The 26011-nt window shown below is 39.1% G+C and overlaps 1 protein-coding gene across 2 annotated transcripts in view; it reads right to left on the minus strand.

Annotated features, from left to right (window-relative positions):
• LOC134212859 (T-box protein H15-like) overlaps positions 1–24156 on the minus strand; it is a 146353-nt gene extending 122197 nt beyond the window's left edge. Inside the window, exon 1 of one of the 2 annotated variants that reach the window (XM_062691104.1) lies at positions 22979–24156. In XM_062691104.1, coding sequence (XP_062547088.1) covers positions 22979–23255 — 277 coding nt within the window. In that variant the 5' untranslated portion in view covers positions 23256–24156. The remainder of the gene's footprint in view (positions 1–22978) is intronic. The other variant, XM_062691105.1, reaches the window with a different exon arrangement.
• Positions 24157–26011: the final 1855 nt, after the last annotated feature.

Here is a 26011-nt window from a genome sequence, read left to right on the forward strand (position 1 = left end):
AAAGAGCATCCATGACAAGAATAAGGAAAGCTTCGATCAAATGGCTTGTCGACTAAACGTAATTTCGACGAAATGTTATTTGACCAAACTTCATTCGACTAAATGTCAATCAACGAAATGTCCCGACTGCGATGAATGACTGGCAAAATAACATTGATATCATTGTTTTTTAGCGTCCTTGCGCCATAAAAAAAGAAATAATAGAAATAATAAAAAAGAAATAATAATTTTTTTCCCATCGCTACTTAATATTCAGCTTTTAATACAGGTTTTCAATTTTTCTATAGTCCACCAGAGTATCCAGAAATTTCCGTTTGCTCAGACGAAAAATCCTTATTAGCTTCCGTTTTCGTTTCTTTCGCTGCTTATTGTACTTCCTCACGTCCCCTGATTATCTCTAATCAGTTCATCCATGTGGATTATTCAACCAAATTCAATCCATTGACCTATTATGCTGAAGTTCACTGTCAACATTCGACTAAATTTCCATTAAACTAAATGTCCTAAATGTCCATTAGACCAAATGTCCTTTCGACCAAATGTCCTACGTCTCTAGTGGAACTAAACATTTATTTTCGACTAAATGTCCATTCGGCCAAATGTCCATTTGACCTAATGTCCCTTCGATCAAACGTCATTCGACCAAATGTACGAATATGCTTCATTCTAAAATCTGCTTATGACTAAATGGTCATTCGACGTAGTGTTTTCTCGAACAAATGTCCTACGTTTCTAGTGGACTTAAAATTCATTTTCGACCAAATGTCCATTCGACCAAATGTCATTCGACAAATTGTCCCAAAGCCCAACAAACAACGACAAGCTAGAAATAAGCATCTAAGTAGATTTTTTTTGTGATCTTTAGCTCAAGTCGAGTCAAGTACGAGACACTGAAGACGGCCTCACAGTTGAGGTCGAAATAGGTATCTGCAAAGATAACAGAACGTAGTGGAAAAACGAAATTGAAAATACTAAACTCGTCTTAGATGGTTGTTAACTGGAGAGCCCGGATCACCAGTAGCACTAGTTGGTGCTGGTTAATCGACAAGGATCGAGAGAGTGTGATTTTTATCATCACGGCTCACTGTCAAAGAGCTGCACCGGTAGTCGTCACGGATCCTCCTCCGCAGTGTTAACTGCGCGAGTACACCATCCGCTAACCGCCAAAGAAGTCCGCATTTTGGAATCTCATCGTCAGTCATCTCGGATGTAGGAAGCTGGCAGGTAATCTACGTATCAAGCAGATCGTCTTCCGGTCAAGTGCCTTCACGAGTGTTACAGTTTATCGTCCGGCGAATGTTCGCCGCCCTCTCGTGTAGGGAAGCAAGCCAAAGTATCAGCTCGACGTTTTGTCGGTCAGCAACGTTATACAGCTGCGTGCATACAACCCGTCCTGCCGTAGTCCGGCCGAACGCCTGTGCCAAGTAAATAATCTCCCGTAAACTAGAACCGTCAACTAACCTGCAAAACATTCCGCCTTCAATTCCGTAGTGCGCCCTGTCGGCGCCTGATAGCATCGCACGATTCGTCATCCTTCAGGCGACCCATCGTCCGTCTGCTTTCCATTTTTTGGCTTTCCGGTATCCAGCCCATCCAACGCAACGCGTCATCACTCGACCGGCATTTCGCCGGAATCTTATTGAATCTTATTCAGCAATAAGATTATTTATGTAATACATTGAGTGAGCGGATGGCGTGGATGACAACGTAACCGGCGAATGATCAAATGTCAGCAGTTCGAGACACGATTTAGGAAAATTTTAAAATGTTAATAGACTTGATCCAATATACTTTCAACGGAGATCTTGAGGATGCCACCTAGCCCTCAATGCGTTATTATTTTCGAAGAAACTACATGTAGCTAAATTAAGGCTTAGTAAAATGTTTATTAAAAGTTCAACGAAACAGATGAATAAGTTGTTCTTCAAAATGAGATGTTTTAACTGTATAACTTCTCTAAAATTGTGTGAACTCTCATGGAGATGCAGAGGATTCCTCTTGCAGCAATGAGTGTCGACTAATGTTCCTCCTCTTATCCTAATTGACTGTGAGGACTTGGCCTGCATCGTTATTGGTCTTGAATTAAAGAAACTCCGAAGCATGTACAGTGACAATAGCTTTCTAGTCCCGAGAAAACTATTCAATTGGTGAGCTGTGCATTATTTGTTGCAACTACGATGGGCTCAGTCAATCAAGCTAAGCTAAGCTGAGCTGAAATTGACTTGTGACATCAAGTTCGAAGAAGGAGTTTTAGTGGGTTTTAGTGGCTCAAATGAAATTTCTTTATTGAATCCTCTTTTGATTCTATTTATGGTTTTGTTGCTGTTAGTGTTTGGGAAGGCGCATCTTTATAAATAAACTATAGTACTTAGTCAACCCCTTGGTAAAGGCACAATATATGTAACCGAAACGTCGAATAAAAACTTAAAACCCGTTTTTGAGCATAAGAAGACTAAAAGCCATAACCTCAAATATTAATAATAAACCTTTTTGCCTTTCTCGTATGTTTTCAGAATAACCATTATATATAAGAGACAGGTTCTTCTCTTCTTTTTAATGGCATAACATCCAGGGACAGAAAAAGTCATTTCAAATACACTCAAACAGCTGACATCCAACACATAATCAAGTTGCTAGTCCTTCCCGAATTTGAATGTGCGAATGAATAGGACGGCATGTGCACGAACAGCAGCAAGCGTCGACTTTCGGTGTCAGCGTTGTTGAGTGCGGTGTCAAAATGAATCTTCAGCTAGGCACATTGATATTCAATTTTAAAATCTCAAAATATGAATATCATTTCATACTGCGGTGCATGGATTCAACATTTTGAAGTTAGATTCCTAAAATATATGCATCTGTTTAGTATATACAGTAAAATAATCATCATTTATTGGTGCAAATCAACCGTAATTCAAAATATTCATTTCAGCCCCGGTAGATATTCATTTTTTACGCTCGATTATCAATCGGCTATTGAGGATCAGGTAGTAAATTTGGTATGGAAGTTTGACAGCATGCTGCGAGATGTTCGTGCCTGCATTTCCGAGTGTCTGATCAAAACAAACACGAATCAATGACGAAGCTGCCTACTGAGCATCGATGCAACTGATAATAAAACGAAGATTTCCGTCCTTGATAACATCCCCCATTGAGACAGCGTCGCCTCGGAGCTTAGTGTTCATTTAGCATTTCAACAGTTATTAACGGCGAGCTTCCTAAGCCATTTCTGAATTCGTATATCATGAGGCTAACACAATGATACTTTTATGCCCAGGGAAGTCGTGACCGGTGCCGGGAGTCGAACCCAGTCACCCTCAGCATGGTCTTGCTTTGTAGCCGCGCGTCTTACCACACGGCTGAGGAGGGCCCCTAAGAGACAGGTTGAGCAAGGAAAAATGTTCTTCAAAGTGCAAATCATAATCGCTTGGCGGAGGTAAACATTTTGCATCGGTGTCAGAATAACGAGCGCGCGTCAGAGTAAGATGCTGAAAAATAATTTGCATGGATGTTTTATTCCCACCCATTTAGTTTTTTGAGCGTATAAACAATATGGGCATCCACAACGAATACCGAAGGGGCGGAGCTAATTAGCTTACTCTATGGGAAACAAGAAAGCTGCTTCTCTGCGCGCCCGAGCCGATTCGAGATATAGCGGAGTGTGGTTCCTGTGCGGCTTAGTTCTGCCGAACGAGCTATCACAGGGTCTGCTATTTACTAGTTAGTGTTGGCAACCAAACCGTTATACGATATTTGCATATCTGTCATCAATGCACTCTAAAAGTGGATTGCCCAACTCCTAATATATCTCATCCTCACAGTTCCATCCCTGCATCGGCATCGGTTTATTGCTATTAGTGATTAGAAAGACGCAATAATGAAGATAAATTGATTCTTTTCAGGACCACAATTTTATAGAAGAGATGCAAGTGCAAATCATAATCGCTTGGCGACAGCAGAAAGTTTCCATCAGTAGCAGAATCACAATTGTGAAATTTTCTTTCTTGAATCTGATTTGGCTTTGTTGCTGTTTGATATTGGGAAGACGCATCATTGAATACAACTCGGTTCTTTTCGAAAGAAAATTGATCCGAGAAGAAATTTCTTCAAGTACAAAACACAATCACAACGGCAGAATCATGTTACAACCTGCGAAACCTTGCGACTTGCAATTCTATGCACCAAGCTTTCAATCGTGATCATTTATTCGTCACCTATGTCTTTGGCGATTGTATCGAGTCTTCGTTGATAAACTGTGGTTTTACAGGCGGCTTATTGGGCCTGCGCAAACCTTTTGTCTCGTCGGAGGGCCTTCATGTTAGGTCTGTTCTGTGTACCACTTAACACCAGGACTTGGTCGTGTGCGGTTTGATCGGCAACCGGTCGTTTAGACGGTACCTGCTTGCAGATACATGCAGCCTTTTGTAGAAGTTTTACAGAGCCCACTACATATCAAACCCCTCATAGTCCCTGCTACTTCTAGCGCTTAGAATCTATTTCTATTGTAAGTAATTCTTCTTGAATATCTGAAAAATCGTTTGAAAACCAATTTTTGACAACAATTTTTTCACACTTTTCAACCCTGGTTTTGAAGAATTCGCAGATGAAACTGAAACAACGCTCATTGTCCGAACGAGGGCCAACATGGAATCGCAATTTCACAATAATTTGTGGTAAAAAATCAAAAGAATTTATAATTTCTTGAAGCTCTGTATAAGAAAGTTGCAAAACCAGATTTTAATCTAAACATGTACGCAATTGCTAGATTTCTTATAATTTTGCTAGCACTTGTATTATACATATCAAGATTTAAAGACTTCAGACAGATTTGCAGAAATTGTTAATTGGATGTATAATCGGGTGATCCCATTTGGTTTTCTTTATTTTAATACTCTATTCTTATTTCGACATGTGATGAACCAGGGATATGGCATCTTCTTCTTCTGTGGCTCTACATTCTAACTGGAATTTGGCCTGTTTTCAACTTTTCAACTATCCAGCTTTTTACGCTAGTTATAAACCTGGTAAGGGGTGATTCAACTATGACAGATGCTGTGTACAATTTTATTGCACCATCCTAGTAGTCCTCTAAATTTTTAAATAATTACAACTTTGTTCCTACATAATCACGGTAAAATGATTGAAATAATATTTGTATTAATTATTCTGCATTTTAAATTCAAAAACCATTAAATACAGAAATTAATTGCAAGAATAAATACATAAACAATTATTGTTACTGGATATCCATCCATGCTCTACCCCAAAAAAACGAAGTCATCGTCAATTATGAGTGCTAACAACAAAAATGTCTCACGTCATCCGATAGTTAATAAGGTCTGATGTAACCAGCACAAATATTTTAAAGCTTTTGAAGTAGACTTCAAATGATGAAATTTTGTCATAGAGATAGTCTTGAAAGAGCGAGTTCCAGCTTGATTAAAAAGAAATGTTTGGAAGAAAGGTATCGTGGCTCCTCGTACATGAAGAGCGAAGATATTCTGAAATTAGACTATCTGACTGGAGACTTCATATTTGTTAAAACATTATTATTTCGGAATCAAAAGGATGGCTATTTATAAATCTTCTAGCTTAGGCTTTCGTCATAGTGCTAATAAAAATAAAATTAATAATCAAAACATATGATATTTTGAAATTTCATCCATAAACATTCATACTCGTGGAAGATGGATAGTGAGCTGTTTTCCATATTTACATCTCACAACTATCAAACAACTTCCATTCATCCTTAATTGCCAACATCACTTTCATTGCAGAAACAACTGTTCCGTTTATTAGTGCCGTGCCGGTCGGTTCACATTCATAATTCAAAATCAACAAAAACACGGTCTCACCCCGTAGCCGAAAAGTTGTTTTACAACCAATAAAGGCGCCTTTTATTGGCGCTTGGTACCCCAGGCCCGGCCATATTCGCATTCAAACTAGATGCACCCATAAGAAGCGTTGGTGGAGCTCGCCCCAAACGGCGCATAGATGGATCACACCATCAACAGAAAAAAAAATCTACATCCACTTCGAAGCATAAAACAATGCCGCCTTTGGCTCGGGACTTTGTCGGCGGCGCAGCGGCTGGTTGGCGAAGATGTGCGTGATGATTTGCTGATTTGTAGTTTCGAAAAAGGTGCTAAAATATGAAAAGATATCGATCCGACCGGAATCATGCGAACAGCTTTGGCGGGCGAGTCCTCCGGCGTGCTGAACGAATGACATGCCTTGGCGCTAAGGGCAATGCAATGGCGGGGAAGTGCTGCTGGTAATTAGTGGCTTTGCAATCGTGACGAGAGCGCAATTAAAGAAAAATATCCGCGAAACTCCACACGGGTCTCTACGATGCGAAACAATGGCTCTGCCTGATGCGAATTGCAATCGGATGCATTTGTTATGCTTCTTATGTTGTAGAAGAGGAGTGTGATGTGGCATCCCAACTCGAAAAAGTGGTTTATAAGATTCGTATCTCAAATTATTAGAGTTTAAAAGCAAAGCAGAATATATAAAGCTTTTAAAGCATGGAACGTCTCTTAGCATCGTTGTGCAGCATCACACATCGTTCAGAGCAGATAGCTATTTGTAGAAAGGTACAATCGCACACAAGCTGAATCGTTTTATGCTTTTTTTTCTCTATTCACACTTGTACGGCAGGAAGATTCCAAACGCGGCTTAATTGAAAGTTGAGTTGAGAAACTTTCTCAGATTCATTGGTCCGGATAGTAACATTCATGAGCTGCGAACATGTTTTTTCGACCGCGCTGATTGAGCAATAAGCATCAAAGCTGTCGGTCGGTGATGCTCATCCGATATGATAATGAGCATTAACGCCAGAGGTGGTTGTTTGTTTATCGTCAGATGAGACTCGATGTCGGAAGCAAGTCCAGTTGTCGGTTATTAGCAAATCAATTAGATATCAATTTGACTAGTGTTCAAGTGTTCAAGCAATTTATTATTCAATTTAGCGGTGCTGGTACGGTGGCAAGTTTTACATTCATCTGCGATTTCCCCTTCAAACTATCCAAGACGGATTCGAATGAAACGGACGACTCTAAAATAGTGGAGCATCTCCCTCGGGAAAAATCAAATGGAATCCCTGATCCCCATACACATACTAAGGGAAAATAAAACCACACATGAACGTCCAACACCGACAACCTTCCCCAGGAACGAAAGGTTGGAGCTCGGTGAGAATGGACCGAAGAAAACTGTTCCAGCCACTTGACTTGCTTTTGCACTCGGCAGAGTGTGCTGTCTTCGAGACGATAAAGACAAAGAAAAACGACTTGCAAAGTGAAACACGGTTCAAAGCAACAACCCAACAAGGACTTTGCCTGCGATGCGATGGGTGGAAAATCGATATTTTGCTCCCATTTTTTGGGTTGATCATGAGCCGGGAGGATTATGCAACTTGCTGTGAAGTATCCTTCTTCGGAGAAGATTTTTTAAGATGTTGAGATTTTGTAGACTTGGAATTATATACGAACAAAAATGAACAAACTGTTAAAAGTATCTCCATACGATGGTTAAATATTAAGAGGTAAGATTCATGCTTAAAACGAGGAAACCTCAAAATCATTCATCTATGAATTTCACTATCAACAGTAAAAACGGTTTTGACTGATTTTGTTTCATTATTTATCACCAAGGCATTTATTAGGATAAAATGTTCAGTGTCATGCCCAGTACAATATCCCTTGATATACAAAGAATATTCTTGCCTTCTTCTTCTTCTTCTTCTTCGTTGGCATTACATCCCTCACATCACAGCTTAGTTTTCATTAAGCACTTCCACAGTTATTAACTGCGAGGTTTCTAAGCCAAGTTACCATTTCTGCATTCGTACATCATGAGGCTAACACGATGATACTTTTATGCTCAGGGAAGTCAAGATAATTTCCTATGCGAAAATGGTCTAGACCAACACCGAGAATCGAACCCAGCCACCCTCAGCATGGTCTTGAATTGTAGCCGCGCATCTTACCGCACGGCCAAAATATGTAGAAGTAAAGAAAATTATTTTGAGCTTTTTAGTGGAATGCCTAACGTCCATTATGCCTAACGTACTTATGCCTAACGTACTTATGCCTAACGGGGTATACCCGATTTTTTAGGGTCATCCTAACATAATTGTACAAACAAATTATACAAACCACGTACCACAATGGTTTCTTCAGCAAAGTGCCTCGAAATTAAATAAGGAACCACTTTCTAGAATATCGTACAATGCTAAAATTAGAAATATAGAAGTTAAAATTTTTATCTCAAAATGTAGTGGGGCCACCCTATTGCAACAAACTTCAAAATAAAGCTTAAACAATAAGCTTTGACATTGCTGACACTTTGTTCCTAAAATATTATCATCATGGTGAAAATATTTGTTTCCTTCCAATCTCCCGGCGTGGTTCAATGTGCAATATTTGCTACCCACCGCGGGTTTGCATCGGTAGTGACGAAATCGAGGTGGTTGAAGAATTTGTGTACTTGGGCTCACTGGTGACTGCCGAAAATGATACCAGCAGAGAAATTCGGAGACGCATAGTGACTGGAAATCGTACGTACTTTGGACTCCGCAAGACGCTGCCATCGAATAGAATTCTGTTTATTGGTTTCAAGGCGGCGTACGATTCAGTGAAACGGAATGAATTATGGCAAATTATGCTTGAACATGGTTTTCCGGCGAAACTGATACGGCTGATTCGTGTAACGTTGGACGGATCGAAATCAAGCGTAATGGTTGCGGATGAAATATCGACATCATTTGTTACCTTAGATGTGTTGCAGCAGGGTGATGCACTCTCGAATCTACTGTTCAATACAGCGCTCGAGGGAGCGATTAGGAGAGCTGGTGTGCAAAGAAGCGGTACCATTAGCACAAAATCGCATCTGCTCCTGGGATTTGCGGACGATATCGATATTATCGGGATTGATCGCCGTGCCGTGGAAGAGGCTTTTGTGCCTTTTAAGAGGGAGACAGCGATGATTGAACTCACGATCAGTACCAGCAAAACGAAGTACATGGTCGCTGGCAATCAACGAGGGTAGTGGTGGTGGTAGCGAAATGGTGCTGGATGGTGAAAAATTTGAAGTGGTAGAAGAATTTGTGTATCTTGGAACATTAGTGACGTGCGATAATGATGTTACCCGCGAGGTGAAAAGGCGTATTGCAGCTGCAAATAGGGCTTATTACGGACTTAACCAGCTTACGGGCAACCAGCTTAAGTCCCGTAGTCTGCAAACGAAAACAAAACTCGCGCTGTATACTACTCTGATTCTTCCGGTGGCTTTATACGGCCATGAAACATGGACGTTAAAGGAGGCTGATCGGAGAGCTTTCGGAGTGTTTGAGCGTAAGGTGCTGCGGACAATACTCGGCGGAAAACAGGAGAACGGTATCTGGCGGCGCCGCATGAATCACGAGTTGTACCAGGTGTATAAAGGTCTGGATATAATTAAGCTTATACAACACGGCAGACTACGGTGGGCTGGTCACGTTGTTCGTATGCCGGAAGAACATCAAGCGAAGATAATATTTAGTAGAGAACCCGAAAGAGGCCGCAGGCTTCGTGGAAGGCCGCGTACACGATGGCTTTGTGCAGTTGAAGAGGACCTGAGGGCGCTAAATGTTCAGGGCGACTGGAAGCGATTGGCCCAGGATCGAGTCCATTGGAGATGATGATGATGATGATGGTCCCGTCACATACCCCTACAAAGGATACTACATTCGGCGTAGGTTCATTGAAGAGCTGTAGCCTATCAAGTATCAAGTAGTATATGTATGTTCCGGCATAACTTCTGGAACCCCATTGACTTAATTCAGCCAAAGTAGAAACTAACATTCTTTATCTTAAGTAGACGACGATTGGGCATGGACTTTGGAAAGAAGGCGGGTGTGAGGAGGGGTATTCTATAGAAAACGAATATTTCAGTTTAACTTCTAAACTCCTCGACTGATTTCAACTAAATTTGAGACATATTCTCTGTCCTAAGGAGACGATTATAAGGTTGGAGGGTCCATTTAAAAAAAACGGGGAGGGGGGGGGGGTGGATGAGAGGATAATTTTAGTTAACTTCTGTATCCCATGACCAATGTCCACCAAATTTGAATCACATATTCTCTATCCAAGTATAAGACAATATTAGACTGGGTGGGAGGGTCATAGAGAACAGGGAGAGGGCATGTATATGAAAATAACAGTTTTAGAAAGTTTTCAATACGTTTTCACGATTTCAACGAAATTTGAACACGTCCCAAGTAAAATTTTCAAGTTTTACGTCACTGTGGTAAGGGTTTTTGAGATCAAATGATAAGAATTATAAATAAAACGACTATTACAAAACAACTTTCTGATAGCCATAATCAGAGCAAAGCCAAGCTGCTCTCTCTCAATAACCAATATGAAGCTATTATAAGAGTATAAGGAAACCCTTTCTATACCAACTGCAAAAAAGAAATTTGGCTGCGGCAGCTGTCAAAAATGTTGCCTTTGAAAAAGAGAAAAAAATACAAAATGGATTGTTGACAAAAGACCACAATGAGAATGAAGAAATAATATTTTTTAGGTTATAATCTATCGAAATGCGGTGATCCTTTGATTGTATGGTGCAATGTTGTGAGAAAATCATATCCGGAAAATAATGTAGTTCTAGGCAATAAATTGAAAATATATACACTGAGCGAAATAAAAATAGCACCACCATATTTATGGTAATGTCAATGTAAGCCACCCACCACGAGTTTCTATCGGTGGTGACGAAATCGAGGTGGTTGAAAAATTCGTGTACTTGGGCTCACTTGTGACCGCCGCACATAGGGGTATTTGTTCATTCTAGCCGGAATAAAGTTAAATTTTCAAAATTGTCCTAGAGCAGTCAAAATATGCCTCAAACTTCTCTGAATAGTAGACGAGCGACTCCTAGTACTAGGTTTTCTATTTAGATTTAAAGTTTTACCACTACACTTCTAGAAAGTTAGAGGTTTTTCGTTGAGGAAATTAACGGTTTTCTCTGTTGAATTTGATTACGTTCGGTATGTTCTATTGTGGTCAAATATATGTCACAGCAATCCACAGATCAGTACATACCATGAAAAAGTAGACAAAATAGTATCATGTAAACATATTTTTGACAAGAATGAATGGTTCTGAACAGAAATACAAAAGAGTAATTCGAAGTCCATTTTCGAGCTGAAACTAGTTAATGTTACTCATATTTTCAATAAGCATAAAACACTTATTCGATGATATTCGGTAATATTTCATTATAGAGAAGACGCATTTATATCTATATTTTAGGATCCCGAAGAAAAATCTTGCGCAAATTTGCGCCATTTTGAAAGCGGATGTTTTTAGTTTGGTACTGTATTTAAGGCATTTATGGCCTATATCATACATTCAACCTCCCTATGAAAAATAGAAGCGCCATAGAGCAATTTCCATGACACCATCTTTTAGCTCTATGTTTCCCCTTGCAAACACATAGAGTTGAGCTGATTTCGGTAGAAGCGATGACGAGAACAAATTAATTGAAATTATCAATGTTTTTCAAGGTTTCAAAGGGTGAAGCACATGGGTCAAAAAGTGAAAATTAAGAAAATTGATATTTCAGCTAAATTATCATCACAGTATCATAAAATAAGGTGAAATATAGTAGTTTGAGAGATGAAATAATTTATTCCGGCTAGATTGCGAAAATACCCCTATGTGCGCCGATAACGATACCAGCAGAGAAATTCGGAGACGCATAGTGGCTGGAAATCGTACGTACTTTGGACTCCGCAAGACGTTCCAATCGAATAGAGTTCGCCGCCGTACCAAACTGACTATCTACAAAACGCTTATAAGACCGGTAGTTCTCTACGGTCACGAGACCTGGACGATGCTCGTGCAGGACCAGGGAGGACTGGGAGTTTTTGAAAGGAAAGTGTTGCGTACCATCTATGGTGGGGTGCAGATGGCGGACGGTACGTGGAGGAGGCGAATGAACCATGAGTTGCAACAGCGGCTGTTGGGAGAACCATCCATCGTTCAGATCGTGAAAATCGAAAAACTGCAGTGGGCCGGGCACGTATCCAGAACGTCGGACAATAACGCGGTGAAAATGGTTCTCGACAACGATCCGACGGGTACAAGAAGGCGAGGTGCGCAGCGGGCAAGGTGGATCGATCAGGTGGAAGACGACTTGCGGACCCTCCGTAGACTGCGTGGTTGGCGACGTGTAGCCATGGACCGAGCCGAATGGAGAAGACTCTTATATACCGCACAGGCCACTTCGGCCTTAGTCTGAATAAATAATAATAATTCTATTCAGTTTCATTGAAGGCTTTGGGCGAAAACGTTCGAACTGTGATCAATGTTTCATTAAAATTGCAATGCAGTACGTGTTTGACATTTGGAAACAAACAAACAAAGAATACTGCACTTCATGTTGCAAACACGAAACAAAATCATTAAGTTGCATATTTTTACCATGTAACTTCAATGCGTCTTTCAAAATTTAATTGTTTGTTTAAATTAAGTTGCAGTTAAGTTGAATGTACCTTCATGTTTAATTCAGCATCGTTCAACGTTTTGACAACTCACATTTTTTTCCTGTGATGGTGCAATCAAGTAAAAGGAAACCCGAGTACAAAACTTCATAATCGTATGGTTTTTATGGCGAGTCAACATGCAGTTCCTTCGAAGTGTTGAATGGTGCTGTGGTAGAGTGAAGGACTTTCAATCACAAGATCCATAAATCGAATCCAGTTTTATATTTTTATTTTATTTTTTTCCACTGTAGTATTTTGCAACATTATTGCAATTTTACTGCAATCGAAGGATGTTTCCGTAGGCTCCACCTCTTGCGCTTTTTAGATTGCAAGAGAGTTATATTTGATGGCACATACGCAAAGATAGTTTCTTTCCGAATAGTTGCAACACAGTAAAATGTTCAGTAGTGAAATAATTTGTGCTGCTTGGGGTATGGAGCGCTCGCTCAGATGGTGGATGCAATCTCTTTTTAAAAGTAGGCGTTTGCTCAGATTAAGGCAATGGTGGATATTACCCTTTCTTGAAAAGTAGTTGCTCGCCCAGATTTAGGCAATGGTGGATGTGATCCTTTCTTTAAAAGTAGACGCTTGCTCGAATTACGACAATTGTGGATGTGATCTCTTCTTAAAATTAGGGCGTTCGCTCGGCATAAGGCGATGGTGGATGTGAGCTCTTCATTAAAACTAGGCGCTTGCTCGGATTAAGACAAGGGTGGATGTGTTCACTTCTTGAAAAGTAGGCATTTGCCCGGCCTTCTTAAAAAGTAGTTGCTCGCCCAGATTTAGACAATGTTGTATGTGATTCCTTATCTTTGAAAGTAGGCGTTTGTCCGGAATAAGGCAATGGTGGATGTGAGCAGTTCAGTGCGAGATTTCGTGATCTGCGTGATCTGCCGAAATATTGTGTTCTGCATTGCGCGGACGGTAATAAAAATCATTTCAGTGCGTGATTTCTCGTGTTTCAGATTCTTCAGTAATCAGAGCGATCAGCCGGTCGTCGAAATTAAGTTTTGCTTTGTGCGGAAAGCAAAATGATCGGCTGGTCACCGAAATTTTGTACTGCTTTGTGCGAATAACAGAACTATCGCGCGATGGGCCAAAATATTGTGTTCTGCATTGCGCGGCCGGTAATAATCAAGTAAGTGCAGTGCGTGTTTTAGTCGTCGGGAAAGAAATAAAATATATCTTGTGTTCGGTGGCTTATGCGGTCGAAAAAAGCGCATTCTTCAATAGTTTGCTGTAGCCATCGAGCAAGTGAGAACAGAGTGCTGCGCTTCCGTTCGGTCGTCCAAAACGCGAATCTCCTTAGTTTTTATATGCAACCGGGCGTGCATGTTTTAACTTTTAACTCGAATTAGTGTTATTTTCTATCCCATAGATCGTATCGCTTACCAAAGTGATTCCAAATAAATTATCTTTTGTAACTAAAACGCTATCATATCCCAAGACAATCGTGGAGATGCAGAGGTATACTCGGTCTCTAGTAGCAACGAGAGTCGGACTAACAGTCCTTCCATTCCTATATGACCGTAAGGACGTGGCCGGTGCCGTTATTGACTTTAAATATTTGAGCTCCCGAAACGTGTATATTGAGAATGGACAGCTAATCCCAAGCCCCATTCATTGTGTTCTCTGTACAATTTCGCAAGTTCAGTCAATCACGGAGTAGCAACTACGAATTGTGCGGTCATAATGCTCATGCTCATGCTCATCAATAAGGCAATGGTGGATGTGATCCCGCCTTTAAAAGTGAACGTTTGGCCGGATTATGGCAATGGTGGATGCAATCTCTTTTTTAAAATAAGGCGTTTGCTCGAATTAAGGCAAGGGTGGATATTACCCCTTCCTAAAAAGGTAGTTGCTCGCCCATATTAAGGCAATGGTGGGTGTGATCCTTTCTTTAAAAGTAGGCGCTTGCCGGGATAAGCCAATTGTGGATATGATCCCTTCTTTAAAAGTGGGCGTTTGTCCGGATTACGGCAGTGGTGGATATGATCACTTCTTGAAAAGTAGGCATTTGCTTGGATTAGGCCAATGGTGGATGTGATTCCTTATCTTTAAAAGTAGGCGTTTGTCCGGATTAAGGCAATGGTGGAAGTGATCCCTACTTTAAAAGTGGGCGTTTGCCCGCAATAATGCAATGGGGGATTTGATCTTTTCTTCGAATTAAAAGTGATTGTTTTTATGAAAATAGAAGTTTGTTCAGAATACAGAATACAAGCGTCACAGAATCCAAAACTAAATTCACTCGCGTTTTCAAGGGCACACCACTCAATACGGAGGCAGTGGACAACTTTTGTTTTTATTGTTTCAGCTTTGCAGTGTCGCAGCATCCGTGGAATAATAAAAATGACAGTTGAGTGGTGTGCCCTTGAAAACGCGAGTGAATTTTGTTTTGGATTTCGAGATGCTTGTCCTTAACAGTTCCAAATTATGGCAAATGACCCACTTTTTTGTTGCAGTTCAAAATTATGCCAAATGGCCTTTATGCTAAATTTCTTTATGCCAAATGACTTTATGTCAAATGGCGTTATGCCAAATGACTTTATGCCAAATGACCCAGACCCTGATGCCTACATGCAGATAGCGTGAAAATGTTGTCAGCGCATCTCAAGGATATTATTGTTTAGGTTCAACTCCCACCGCAGCGCACTAAAGAATTTGTGAAAAAAGTGATGAAACGAAAAAAGGTTTTCATCTAGCAGTCACGATTATCGTTTATCTTTCAAGGCGAACTCCATAAAAAAAGTGATGGATGAAAAATGCCCATTACCATAAAAAAACTCAAAACGTGAAAAAAAGTCGACTTTTGTATTGCAATCAACAGTTTTCATACTGCTTAGATCTGTTGAAAAGACCATTTTGGAAGTTTTACACATTCAATAAATTTTCATGAATTTGGTTTAAAATTTACCTGCATACTTTATTCAAGATGTTAATTGAAATGGATGGGTGGCACTTTGAATCTGTAATACTTTTCAAAATGGTGAACAGATCTAATCAATATGAAATCTGTTGGAAATATTAAGCGATATTACACACAATTATGTAGAATGAAATCAGTAGTGATTCAGTTTCATTTCAAATTATGGATCACAATTCTTGTTTGAATCTGAAGCAAAATAGAACGAACTCACTGGTTTCCCCAAAACATCCTTTTAAAATTTTCAATTAAATGAAATCATTATGTTGCTGCCAAGAAAGGCGCCGTAATTGCAAAGTGGATTTATCCGTAGATAAAATGACGCATTCATACACCAAAATATTTGAAACTCGTGATTCATTCATGGTTCAAATCTGCAGTAAATAGAACTGAGCGTTATGGCAGTTTTAAGTTTTTGACAACTGACTGATATAAAAATGAATCTAGAACAGCTGCTGGGCAAATAAATGTTGCAGATTCATATTCAAAATGAGGATTGCTGATTTTGCTCTTAGGCATTTAATAAAAGTTATGTCCTAATGATGCCGGAAAGGTCAAGAGGGAGAGGGTTATACAAGATAAATATTAAAATGAAAAAAAAAAATCAAAAACCTCCTCGGATTTGTTAAAGAATGTTTTGATAATCCTTATAATTTTCCGATTTTTTTTTTGTTGTCGCATCAAAACTTTATTTTAGAGAAAAAAATTCTAGGCGGTGCAATTTTTTTATATACTTGTATCGACCTTATTTGACTCTAAAAATGTTAAACAAAATTATTTCCTCTGCGGATTTTTTTATTCCTTTTTTGCATTATCTATGTAATGCTAAAAAACTTTTAATAAAAATTCCGCGGAAAAAAATTAAATTTCGTTTCGTTTCGTAAAATTTCGAATCAAATGGACCCGGATTTCGTTTCGTTTCGGAATATCGGAAGAAAGTTTGAATTTCGTTTTGTTTCGTTCCGATCCAACAGTAGCATTTCTAATTTCGTTTCGTTTCGTTTCGTTTCGTCAGGAAAAAATGTGTTATCGCATACCCTAATGTAATAAAATATTATTATGGTGGTGCTATTTTTATTTCACTCAGTTATAACAACAATGCCGTTATTCTCTACTGCATGTGTGGAAGCTAAGCTCCAACATATTTGCAATTTGAATCAAATGCCTAAAAAGGGTTTTGTATGCGATAAATATAATCTTTTCATAGATTTCAGTGATAACTTTCACTGACTTGGAAGTGCTTCTTCGTTTTCAATACGGCCGTTATCATTTTCAATCAGAAAACATTTTTGCGTTTCTTGTATACTAAAACTTGTCTACGTTTAATTGCGGACACCCGTCTTTCAATGCGATTCTTTTTTTCTTCTATATATAAAAATGAGTTTTCAGTTCTTTTGAGGCAATATAGCTCACGAACGCATGGACCGTATTGCAAGATTTTCTTACTGATTAATTCCTATTGGTTCGTCTTCGGATCAGCTGTGTTTATAAATACTAAGTGTTGATAAATGGAACGATTTCTTGAGTACTGAACAAAGCCATCAAGCTCGAACTTAAATCGATCTAGAGTGCGATTCTGCTATCAACAAAATAATTGACAGATCGAAAGTAAAAGCCGAGTGAGATCGGGCAAGGTAGCCTAGTTTAAAATAAAATCACAAGCCACAGATACAATCAATTTACATAACAAATAAATCTCTTTGCAGTATATGCTGCTTTCAACATGTTTTAGCTCTCGTTGAAATTGATGAAGCGGCGACAAATCAATTGAACATTATCTAAGTCAACCGTCTAAGACGAGTTTAGTACTCTCCATTTAATTCCACCAATTATTTCGATATCTTTGCAGATACGTATTTCGACCACAACTGTGTGGTCGTCTTCAGTGTCTCGTACTACAGTCTCAGTCTCTCGTACCACACAGTTGTGGTCGAAATACGTATCTGCAAAGATATCGAAATAATTGGTGGAATTAAATGGAGAGTACTAAACTCGTCTTAGACGGTTGAATACATTCCACTAAAAAGAGTTTAAAATATTTTTTTTCCATTATCTAAGCGTCCGAAATTTAACGTCCACAGGCTTTAAGTATATGTAAAGGCTATTATGTCGCTAACCGCAAATCGAGCACATCTGCATATGGATGCAATCCTCAGTTATGGGGTTAAGGGACATCCGATACGATGTGTGGTCGATCAGCGTGGCCCCGGACGCCACAAATCTTATGTACCAAAACCAACCTTTTTTGTACATTTTGGGGCCCCCACAAGCTGTCGACCCCGGGCCCCCCTTCCGGCTAAATCCGGACCTTTACGCTCCCATTTATATTTTATAATGTTTTGAAATTAGAATGAATTCGAGTAAAAAGTTGGGTGCCGTGAAAAATAAAATAAAAATTACATAGGAAATTACATTAATAGTCATTTTAGTGACAAATCACATTATTCCTGTGTAGATGTTTGGCTGTACCCTTTATTCAGATTTTTGAAGTGCACCCATACTGCCGCTAAAATCATATCAATTTCATATTAATATAAAATCTATATCAATTTGAAAGAGTTATGTTTGCGGTAGAAATATAGGCTTCAAGTAGTGCGTGAGAAATGCTGAACATTGTACTCATACTATATTGCGACATTTACTCCTATTTAGATTCACCCTGAATAAATGATTATAACAGTTGCATCTCGCACACGATTTTGCAGTGTGTCAAGGTTACTGCACATAGGTTATCTAATTTTTCCATACAATATTTATTTTGAAATATATAATTTTGATTGGCCTAGCATCTGACGGTCAGCAAATTTGATAGTCAATTTCTTATTGATTTCATCATCGTCTCAAAGCGTTTGACAGTGCAAAGTTCGAAATTGGGGTGAGTAGGATTATCACAGAAAGCTAAACAATTTTGAAAAGAGCAATTATCTCTTGAGACAGTCGGTCCTGGTGCCCTTTATAGAGTGAAAGATTTTAATAAAGTGCGCAATTTAAGGTAGTAAGGGGCCATCCAGAAACCACGTGGTCATATTTTTGAAGATTTTCAACCCCCCCCCCCATGTGGTCTATCGTGGTCATTTGGCAGACCCCCCCCCCTTTGACCACGTGGTTTTTTTTCAAGTACAAAAATTAAAAAAAAACCCTATGTAACTAAAACATATGGTTAATCCGATTGAAGATGGACAATTTCAACTGATTCAAAATCAAACTAAAACCCAGCATGGAAATTATAAATTTTCATTATTTCGAAGATTTTTATGATGTTATCATGTTGTAATGTGTATCAGGTATTAGGTTATCTAGAAATCGCATACCTTCGATGCATCAGGAGGATACAAAAAATGCGGACTCGCGAATATGTTATAAAAATTTCGAGAAAAATTTGTAATGGTTTAGTTATTGTTTTGTGGAAAATTTTCAACTGTTTATGGAAATTTTGCATTATTTGCAGTAATTCTATATTTATTTAATACTCATACCCTGATTTCTTTATTGGCAATTTCCAATTCTATTATGGAAAATTTCTATTTTTTCTCTAATAAATAATCTAGAGCTGGCTCATCTCTCAAAATTTCTAATTCTTCATTGAAATTTTATTTTGATATTGACTCGTGGAATCCAATGATGCCATACTAAACATATTTTCTCAGTCACTCTGATGTCTTTCGAATGATTTCCCAAGGAACTTCTATTCCATATCTCGAATATGCTTCAGTCAATGGTCCTTTCATAAGCGACTCATAGAAGAATGAATGTATTATAGATCAATTATCATTTTGGAGTTCGGATCATTCGATTTATCCAATTAACCAAATTATGAATGATGTATGATATAATATCCCATTAGGTCCATTGGGTTGATATGACAATTGTTATTTGTACAAGCTACTACAGACTTTTTAGTTAAAAAAGTTATGTTGAGCTTTTTAATGGAATGTCTTTACTTGTCATAAGACGAGTTTGTACCTTCCCATTTAATTCCACCACTTGATTGTACCTTGACAGATACGTATTTCGACCTCAACAGTAAGGTCGTCTTCAGTGTTTCGTACTTGACTCGACTTAGGTTATACAAAACTTTTAGGTTTTAAAAAACGTCCTGGAAGTCGTAATGTTTGAACTACTAAATCATTCAAGTCTGTGAACCCAGTGCTTCTAAGGCCCTACAAAAAAGGCATAGTCATTGTGCAGCTTGATGTTGACTCAAGATAATTTTGGGTACCTTGTCTCTTAGATCTCATGTTAATGGAAATTAGGATCATATTCTTATTTCATCGGATTGGGTACATACCGATGATGAGGACATTACAAATGTCATGATTGATCACCCGAGAAGTCGTGGGCTGAACTTGAGAGCAATCACTGGCTTAACGTTCAGGATGACCCATCTTATCTGAGTGTTCAGAATGATTCAAAAATTTCAACTTCATTTGCATGCTCTTAGAATCGAAATCTTCCCAAAGTTTCGGATAACTGAGTTTTCAGGGTCAGTGAAATTTGAGCTCCCATATTTTTTTCTGTAAAACCAATATCTAGATGAACAATTTTACTGAAGAAAATGGTGGTCTAGCTCTCTTTTGTGATTTAATAGACAATCTAAAACGCTGGGCATATATGACCCATCAGTCCTGAAAGGGTTGAGATTTGTTTTAGAATTCAATTTCAATCGATATTATAACACTATTTATTACCCTAGATTGTTTTAGGAATTGGAGTGTTTTTTCTGGAACACTGCCACTTTTTTCATATCGCTGGACTCTTCTTAGTTCTAAGACCCTTTTATGAATTTAAAAAGCATTTTATTTAGAATTTCATGTTGATTTTTTAATGCAAGCTTCTCTATGACATATCCTTTTCATACGCACTACTAGAATTTTGTGCATTATTGATCGAAAAATTTAAAAATGCACCTAAATGTTCTAATTAGGTGCATTATTAAAATTTTCGATCAATTAGCCTAATTATTCAATATCATAAGAACTAGGCTTCTCAATCCTGAATAATTGCCTACATTTATTGCTTGGATGAATTTTAAATTCCAAATTCTTCCTAATTTTCAAGAATAATTATTCTGGAGTTGCAAGGAAACCCTTCAGAATACTTAGAAGAAATTCTTCGAGTCTCCACGGAAAAATCTTCAGTATTTCAACGACTTTTTTTCGAAATTCTGTGGAAGAGTTCCTAAAAAGATTCGGTAGAAATTTTGAAGAACTAGAAGCATCCGCAGAAGGATCCTAAATGCATATTTACGATGAAAATTCCAATAACCATCAAATTCCGAAGAACTTCCGGTATAAATTAGAAAAAATCCAGCTTACTTTTTTACAGAATCTCTAAAGATTTTTTTCAAAATCCTGGGCAAATTTAATGAATCTTAAAAGGAAATTCTTCTAAATTTCCAATGGAAATTTTTTTTCGTTTTCAAAAAAATTTTAGAAATTTTCAGCAGTTTTTAAATTTCCAAAAGAAATTATTTGGAGTATACCAAAATATTTCCGATGGAAATTCCTAAGATTTTCCAGTAGAAAATCGAAAAAAGTTCATCTAAAACACCAATAATGAATTTCCTGAGGATATTTCGATGTTTTACAAGTGGAAATAACGAAAAAAATTGCACTTTGTAGTACTTGTGAAGGTTGTACTTTAGAAGCAATTCAATAGGAATTCCTTAGAAAATTAAATCAAAATTTTCAAGACTTTCTGATGTGAAAATTCCTTACAAATTTTAAATCATTTCTTGTGCTTCTTTGCATGGTAAAGATTTAAAGCAATGTTTAGCTGAACCTACAAAGAAATCAAAATGACTTTCCGAAGAAGAATTTCCCATGAAATTTTGGAAGAATTTATGGCGCAAATTAAAAAAACGCGAACCTTGAGAATTCTAAAGATTTATTCTTTGATATAAAAAAACACGAACCTTGAGAATTCTAAAGATTTATTCTTTGAAGATAATCCATAGACTCTTCCGTGGAAATTCTAAATAATGCCTCGAATAAAAAAAATATATGGAAAATTTAAAAATGTGATAGAATTCACAAAGAGCGTAAGAAATTTCTTTTCAAAATTCCAAGTTTGAAAATGAAAATCCAAAACAAAAATCAACGGTAATATGAAAGTGTTTCATGTGGAATTGGCTATTTAATTTCTAATGAAAATTCAGAAGATTTTTTTCTTGAAAAATTTAGCAGTCTTCTTCTTCTTCTATGGCTCCATATTCCAACTGGAAGTTGGTCTGCTTTTCAACTTAGTTTATTCTATTAGCATTTCCTCAGTTATAAATTGAAAGTTTTAAATGCCAGCAATTGTACGATTATATATCTTGTGTAGCAAGTACGAAGGATACATTATACCTAGGGTGTCGACAATGTTTGACACCCGAAAACATCCTAGACAGGAACGAGAATCGAACTCGTCATATCCGGATTGGCAATCCTACGCCTTTGCTCGTAAGGCTAACTGGAGACTGAACATTTTGAAGTGCACTCCCTAAAATGTTCGAAAAACTTATTTTGGAAATGAAATAGAATTTCTGGTGAAGATTCGGAAGAACTTGTCGAAGAAATTCATTAGAATGTAAAAAAAAAATATGAACATTTTTTCCACCGAAAATTATATGTATTTCCCACGAGACTGTTTTGAATATTCAGACAGAATTCACATGGAATTTTTTTCGGCATTTACACTGGAGATGTTTTGTTTTTTTTTTCATGACCAATTTGTAGCAAAATTTACAAGCAAAATTTTCCAGAGAGAATTGTTCAAAAAACATTCTGAATGCTAGCACTTTATCAGGATTGTATGAAGTAAGGTCAAAGTTTTTACAGGAAATTTTTTTACTGGATTTTTCCTGAATATCCACAAGACATTCTTTTGAAGATTTTTCTTGAATTATTGTAAAAACATGAACAGTTTTCAAAATTGTAGCTGTAGTCCGCTGATGCAAAAATGTCGGCGGCGTGATGCCAAAACCATCTGCGGCGGAATTTAAAAAATATATTTTTCATTTTCTTTCCCAATTTTTTGGTGAAAATTGAGACTGAAACGCAACCTGCTTTTCGTTTATTTTTTTATGGAAATAGGATCTAAAGCTAAGTTGGCCAAATAACTCAGAAATGCATCGACGTTGCGACCGACGCTGCGTTACCGGGTTTTCTCGATGCTTAATGCTAAATTCTTTTTAACACTGAGTTGAAAAGACGCTACGTGAGCATCGGCCCTAAGATGCGCTTTGCGTTTAATGATTAAATCATTAAATTTTGATGATTTGTATTTTTTACATTTGGATTTTACATTTACCAAAAATTTTCGGGTTAAAAAAACCACGTGGTTCGAGAGCAACACCCCCTCCCCATGTGGCTTATCGTGGTCATTTTCCAAACCCCCTCCCCCTATATGATCACGTGGTTTCTGGACGGCCCCTAAAACAGAGGAAAAATAATATTCTGTCCGAAATAGTGATTTAAAGTCAGCGTGTCCCCCATCCTTACAACTCCCACAATATATTTCCTTTTCCAACATTCACTTACTTATGCTACGCTCCGATGGCTCTCGACTGGAGCTCCCACCGCCGGCACTTCCGTTAGCTCGTGCATTTACCGATACGGCCGCTGCTGCTGCCGCGGCTGCCCCTCGCGCCATTATGGCTGCTATCGAAAAGTCCGTCGCACCACCACCGACACCGGAACCGGAACCCAACCCTGTACCAGTGCCCCCATTGGCACCCCCCTTGGAGGCAGCTATGGCAGCAGCTGCTGCTGCCGCTGCCGCCGCCATTGCCGCCGGATTCTGCGTTCCTAGCAGCATTGCGGCCGTTGCCAGCCTGTTCCGAAATTCACTTATCTGTTCACTGATTATGCTTCCGAGATTAGCACTGGTACCACTTGCTTCTTCCTGCCTGGCTATTGCTTCTGTTGCTCGAAAGCCACCACTCAGGCGTAGGGGATTTGAGGTATCAATTTTGAGACCGTTCTGAGAATCTTCTTCTCTCAACTTGTTTTTTTTTAGATAGATGTGTTTTTATTTTTTATTTTGATCTTCCAGAATAGTCACACCGCGTTAAAATTTCTTGACAGCATGACTTCACCACTCAGCATGGCAAACATGTCACGAAAACAAGTAAAAGATTCTTCACGCGAGAAACGGCAGCAGTAGATCCAGAAGATATGGAGGGACGCAGTTTGACGAAAAAAAAAATCAATTTTCTCACGATTTCCACACTCGACTCACACGTCAGGACTTTGGGACAATGACAACAAAAAAACCAACGTCAGAAGGCGAAAACAACGACGACGAGCGATTCCGCTAAACAATCAACGCGCGCCAGTAGCACCGGGATCGAACTGCTGCACCGGAATGCATATGGCCGCGCCGTGCGATTGATACAAAAAACAACACGTCGAGAATCTCGCTGGAACCCATTTCACGACGACGACGCGCGCGGAGAAAAGAGAACAAGAAAACGGCACCAGGGTCTGTGACAAGTCGATCAGCGGCAGCGATGATGACGACGGCGAAAAGAAACAAAAGAGAAGAAACCGCCAGCCGAGAAGTGGACGCAAAGCAAACTCGCGAAATGTTGACTGGCCGCGATTCCACGCGGCGAAGCCCTTTGTCAGGATCGCTTTAACAACTACACACCCGCGTGTCTCGGCGATAGCCGCGTGTATGCAGGCCTTAGGGCGTACTTGTGCAAACTAAACTCCAGTCCAGTACGGTCAAAACCCGACTTTCCAACATCAAGGAAAAAGGTAGCATGGCATTCGTAAGCATAGGTGCATTCAACCAGTGCGCGGAGAGACATTCTCTTCAATCGAAGCCGCCAAAGCATCGCGGAAAACACGCACCGTGGAAATTCGTAGCATCGTCTCGAATGCACTGAGTATGAGCCGAAAACGCGTGCTGCACTTTGAGAGAGGGTGGTTTGTCCTAAGCTCCGCCCCCCACTAACACATTGCACTCGAAGAGAATATGGTGTACCGTCTCCTGCTGCGAAGCAAAAGAAGTGTGAAGCAAACGATGCAACCACTCAAACTGTGGCACTCACTGAGTGCGATGGGCGTTCTCCTCCATAAATCCACTCACTTCCAGTGGGCTCACTTGTAGTTGTATGCGAGGGCTCTCACCATCCTGCCGTAAAACCGACATAAGTAAAAATAAATAACTCACTAATTCTTCTTCTGTTTTGCTCCTCATTTGAAGCTTTCATCGCATGTTAAACATATACGGACCGAAGGAACCAACATACCTAGTTTACATTCACTCACCCTCCCCGTCATCAGAGTCGGTTTCTCGCCCGACGGCGCTGATGACGATGATGATGAAGATGACGACGGGGTCGCTCTTCTAAAGTGTGAGATTACCCGCCAAAGTAGTATCATTCAATATTTTTTTCTCTCTTGTTCATTTACACGTTGAATGAATCGGGAGGAAACCGAGGAAACGAGCTTGTTGAAATCCAGTTAGTGTCGTCTTGTTTTCGCTTGAGAATTTCATAAAACAAGAGGATTAGGGAGGGTTATTGCCATTTCGCTAAGTGGCCATACCGACCGACCGGCAATCAATATCAATGGGTGTGCAACCGAGAAGATGATGAACGATGAAGGCGGTCAGTGTGATTCAAATGTGATCCCTATTCGGGGAAGCAATATGAAAATTGATGAGTATTTTTCAGTTAATTTATTTAATTTTCAAGACAACAGGTATGAGGAAATTTAATTTTTATACAATCCTGAATATTTTTACTGTGAAGAGACTTGTGCAATGAAGTAAATTAAGGAGACAGCCGAACAATTTGTATATTATTCGCAACGAGTTTTCCACCATACATTCCCAACACAACAGTGAACCATTTTCACTTCCTACATTTCATTTCCTGACTGTTTCAGAAAAATCTCCCGAGGGCGCCCGAATAACCTTTTGCCAAAGTATGTATACCTAAAGGCTATAGGATCATTCCAAAACAGAACTTTTGATAGAATTGAGGTGATGTCTGTATGTGTGTATGCATGTATGAGTGTGTACAAAAAAAAATGGGACACACGTTTTTGAGCTTAGCCTCACCCGATTTGCTCGCAACAAGTTGCATTCGACGCGGAATCACCCATTGCGTTCCGAAGTTATTAAAAACACTCGAAATTTGCGAAAAAGAATCCACATGTCTTGGAGGGACTTGAACCCTCAATCTCCTACTCTCTAGATAGGCGTGATAACCCCTACACAACAAGACCACTTAAAGGTCACCTTTGCGGAAAAGCTATCAGAATCCGTGTACCAACCTCCACCGCGGTTAGCTCTGCGAAAAAGAATCCACGTGTCTTGGAGGGACTCGAATGGACTCGGCATGGAGTGCGATCCTCTCGTTTAATAAACAATGTGCACTCGCTTGACTGTGGATATACAACAGTAAAGCACAAATGGAGATTCGACAAATCAAGCATCCGAAAGATATTCAATTTGCAAAAAAGAGAGCTAACCGCGGTGGAGGTTGGTACTCGGATTCTGATGGCTTTTCCGCAAACGTGACCTTTTAGTGGTCTTGTTGTGTAGGGGTTATCACGCCT

This window comes from Armigeres subalbatus, chromosome 2 (assembly GCF_024139115.2).
Source record: "Armigeres subalbatus isolate Guangzhou_Male chromosome 2, GZ_Asu_2, whole genome shotgun sequence".
Classification (NCBI taxonomy): domain Eukaryota; kingdom Metazoa; phylum Arthropoda; class Insecta; order Diptera; family Culicidae; genus Armigeres; species Armigeres subalbatus.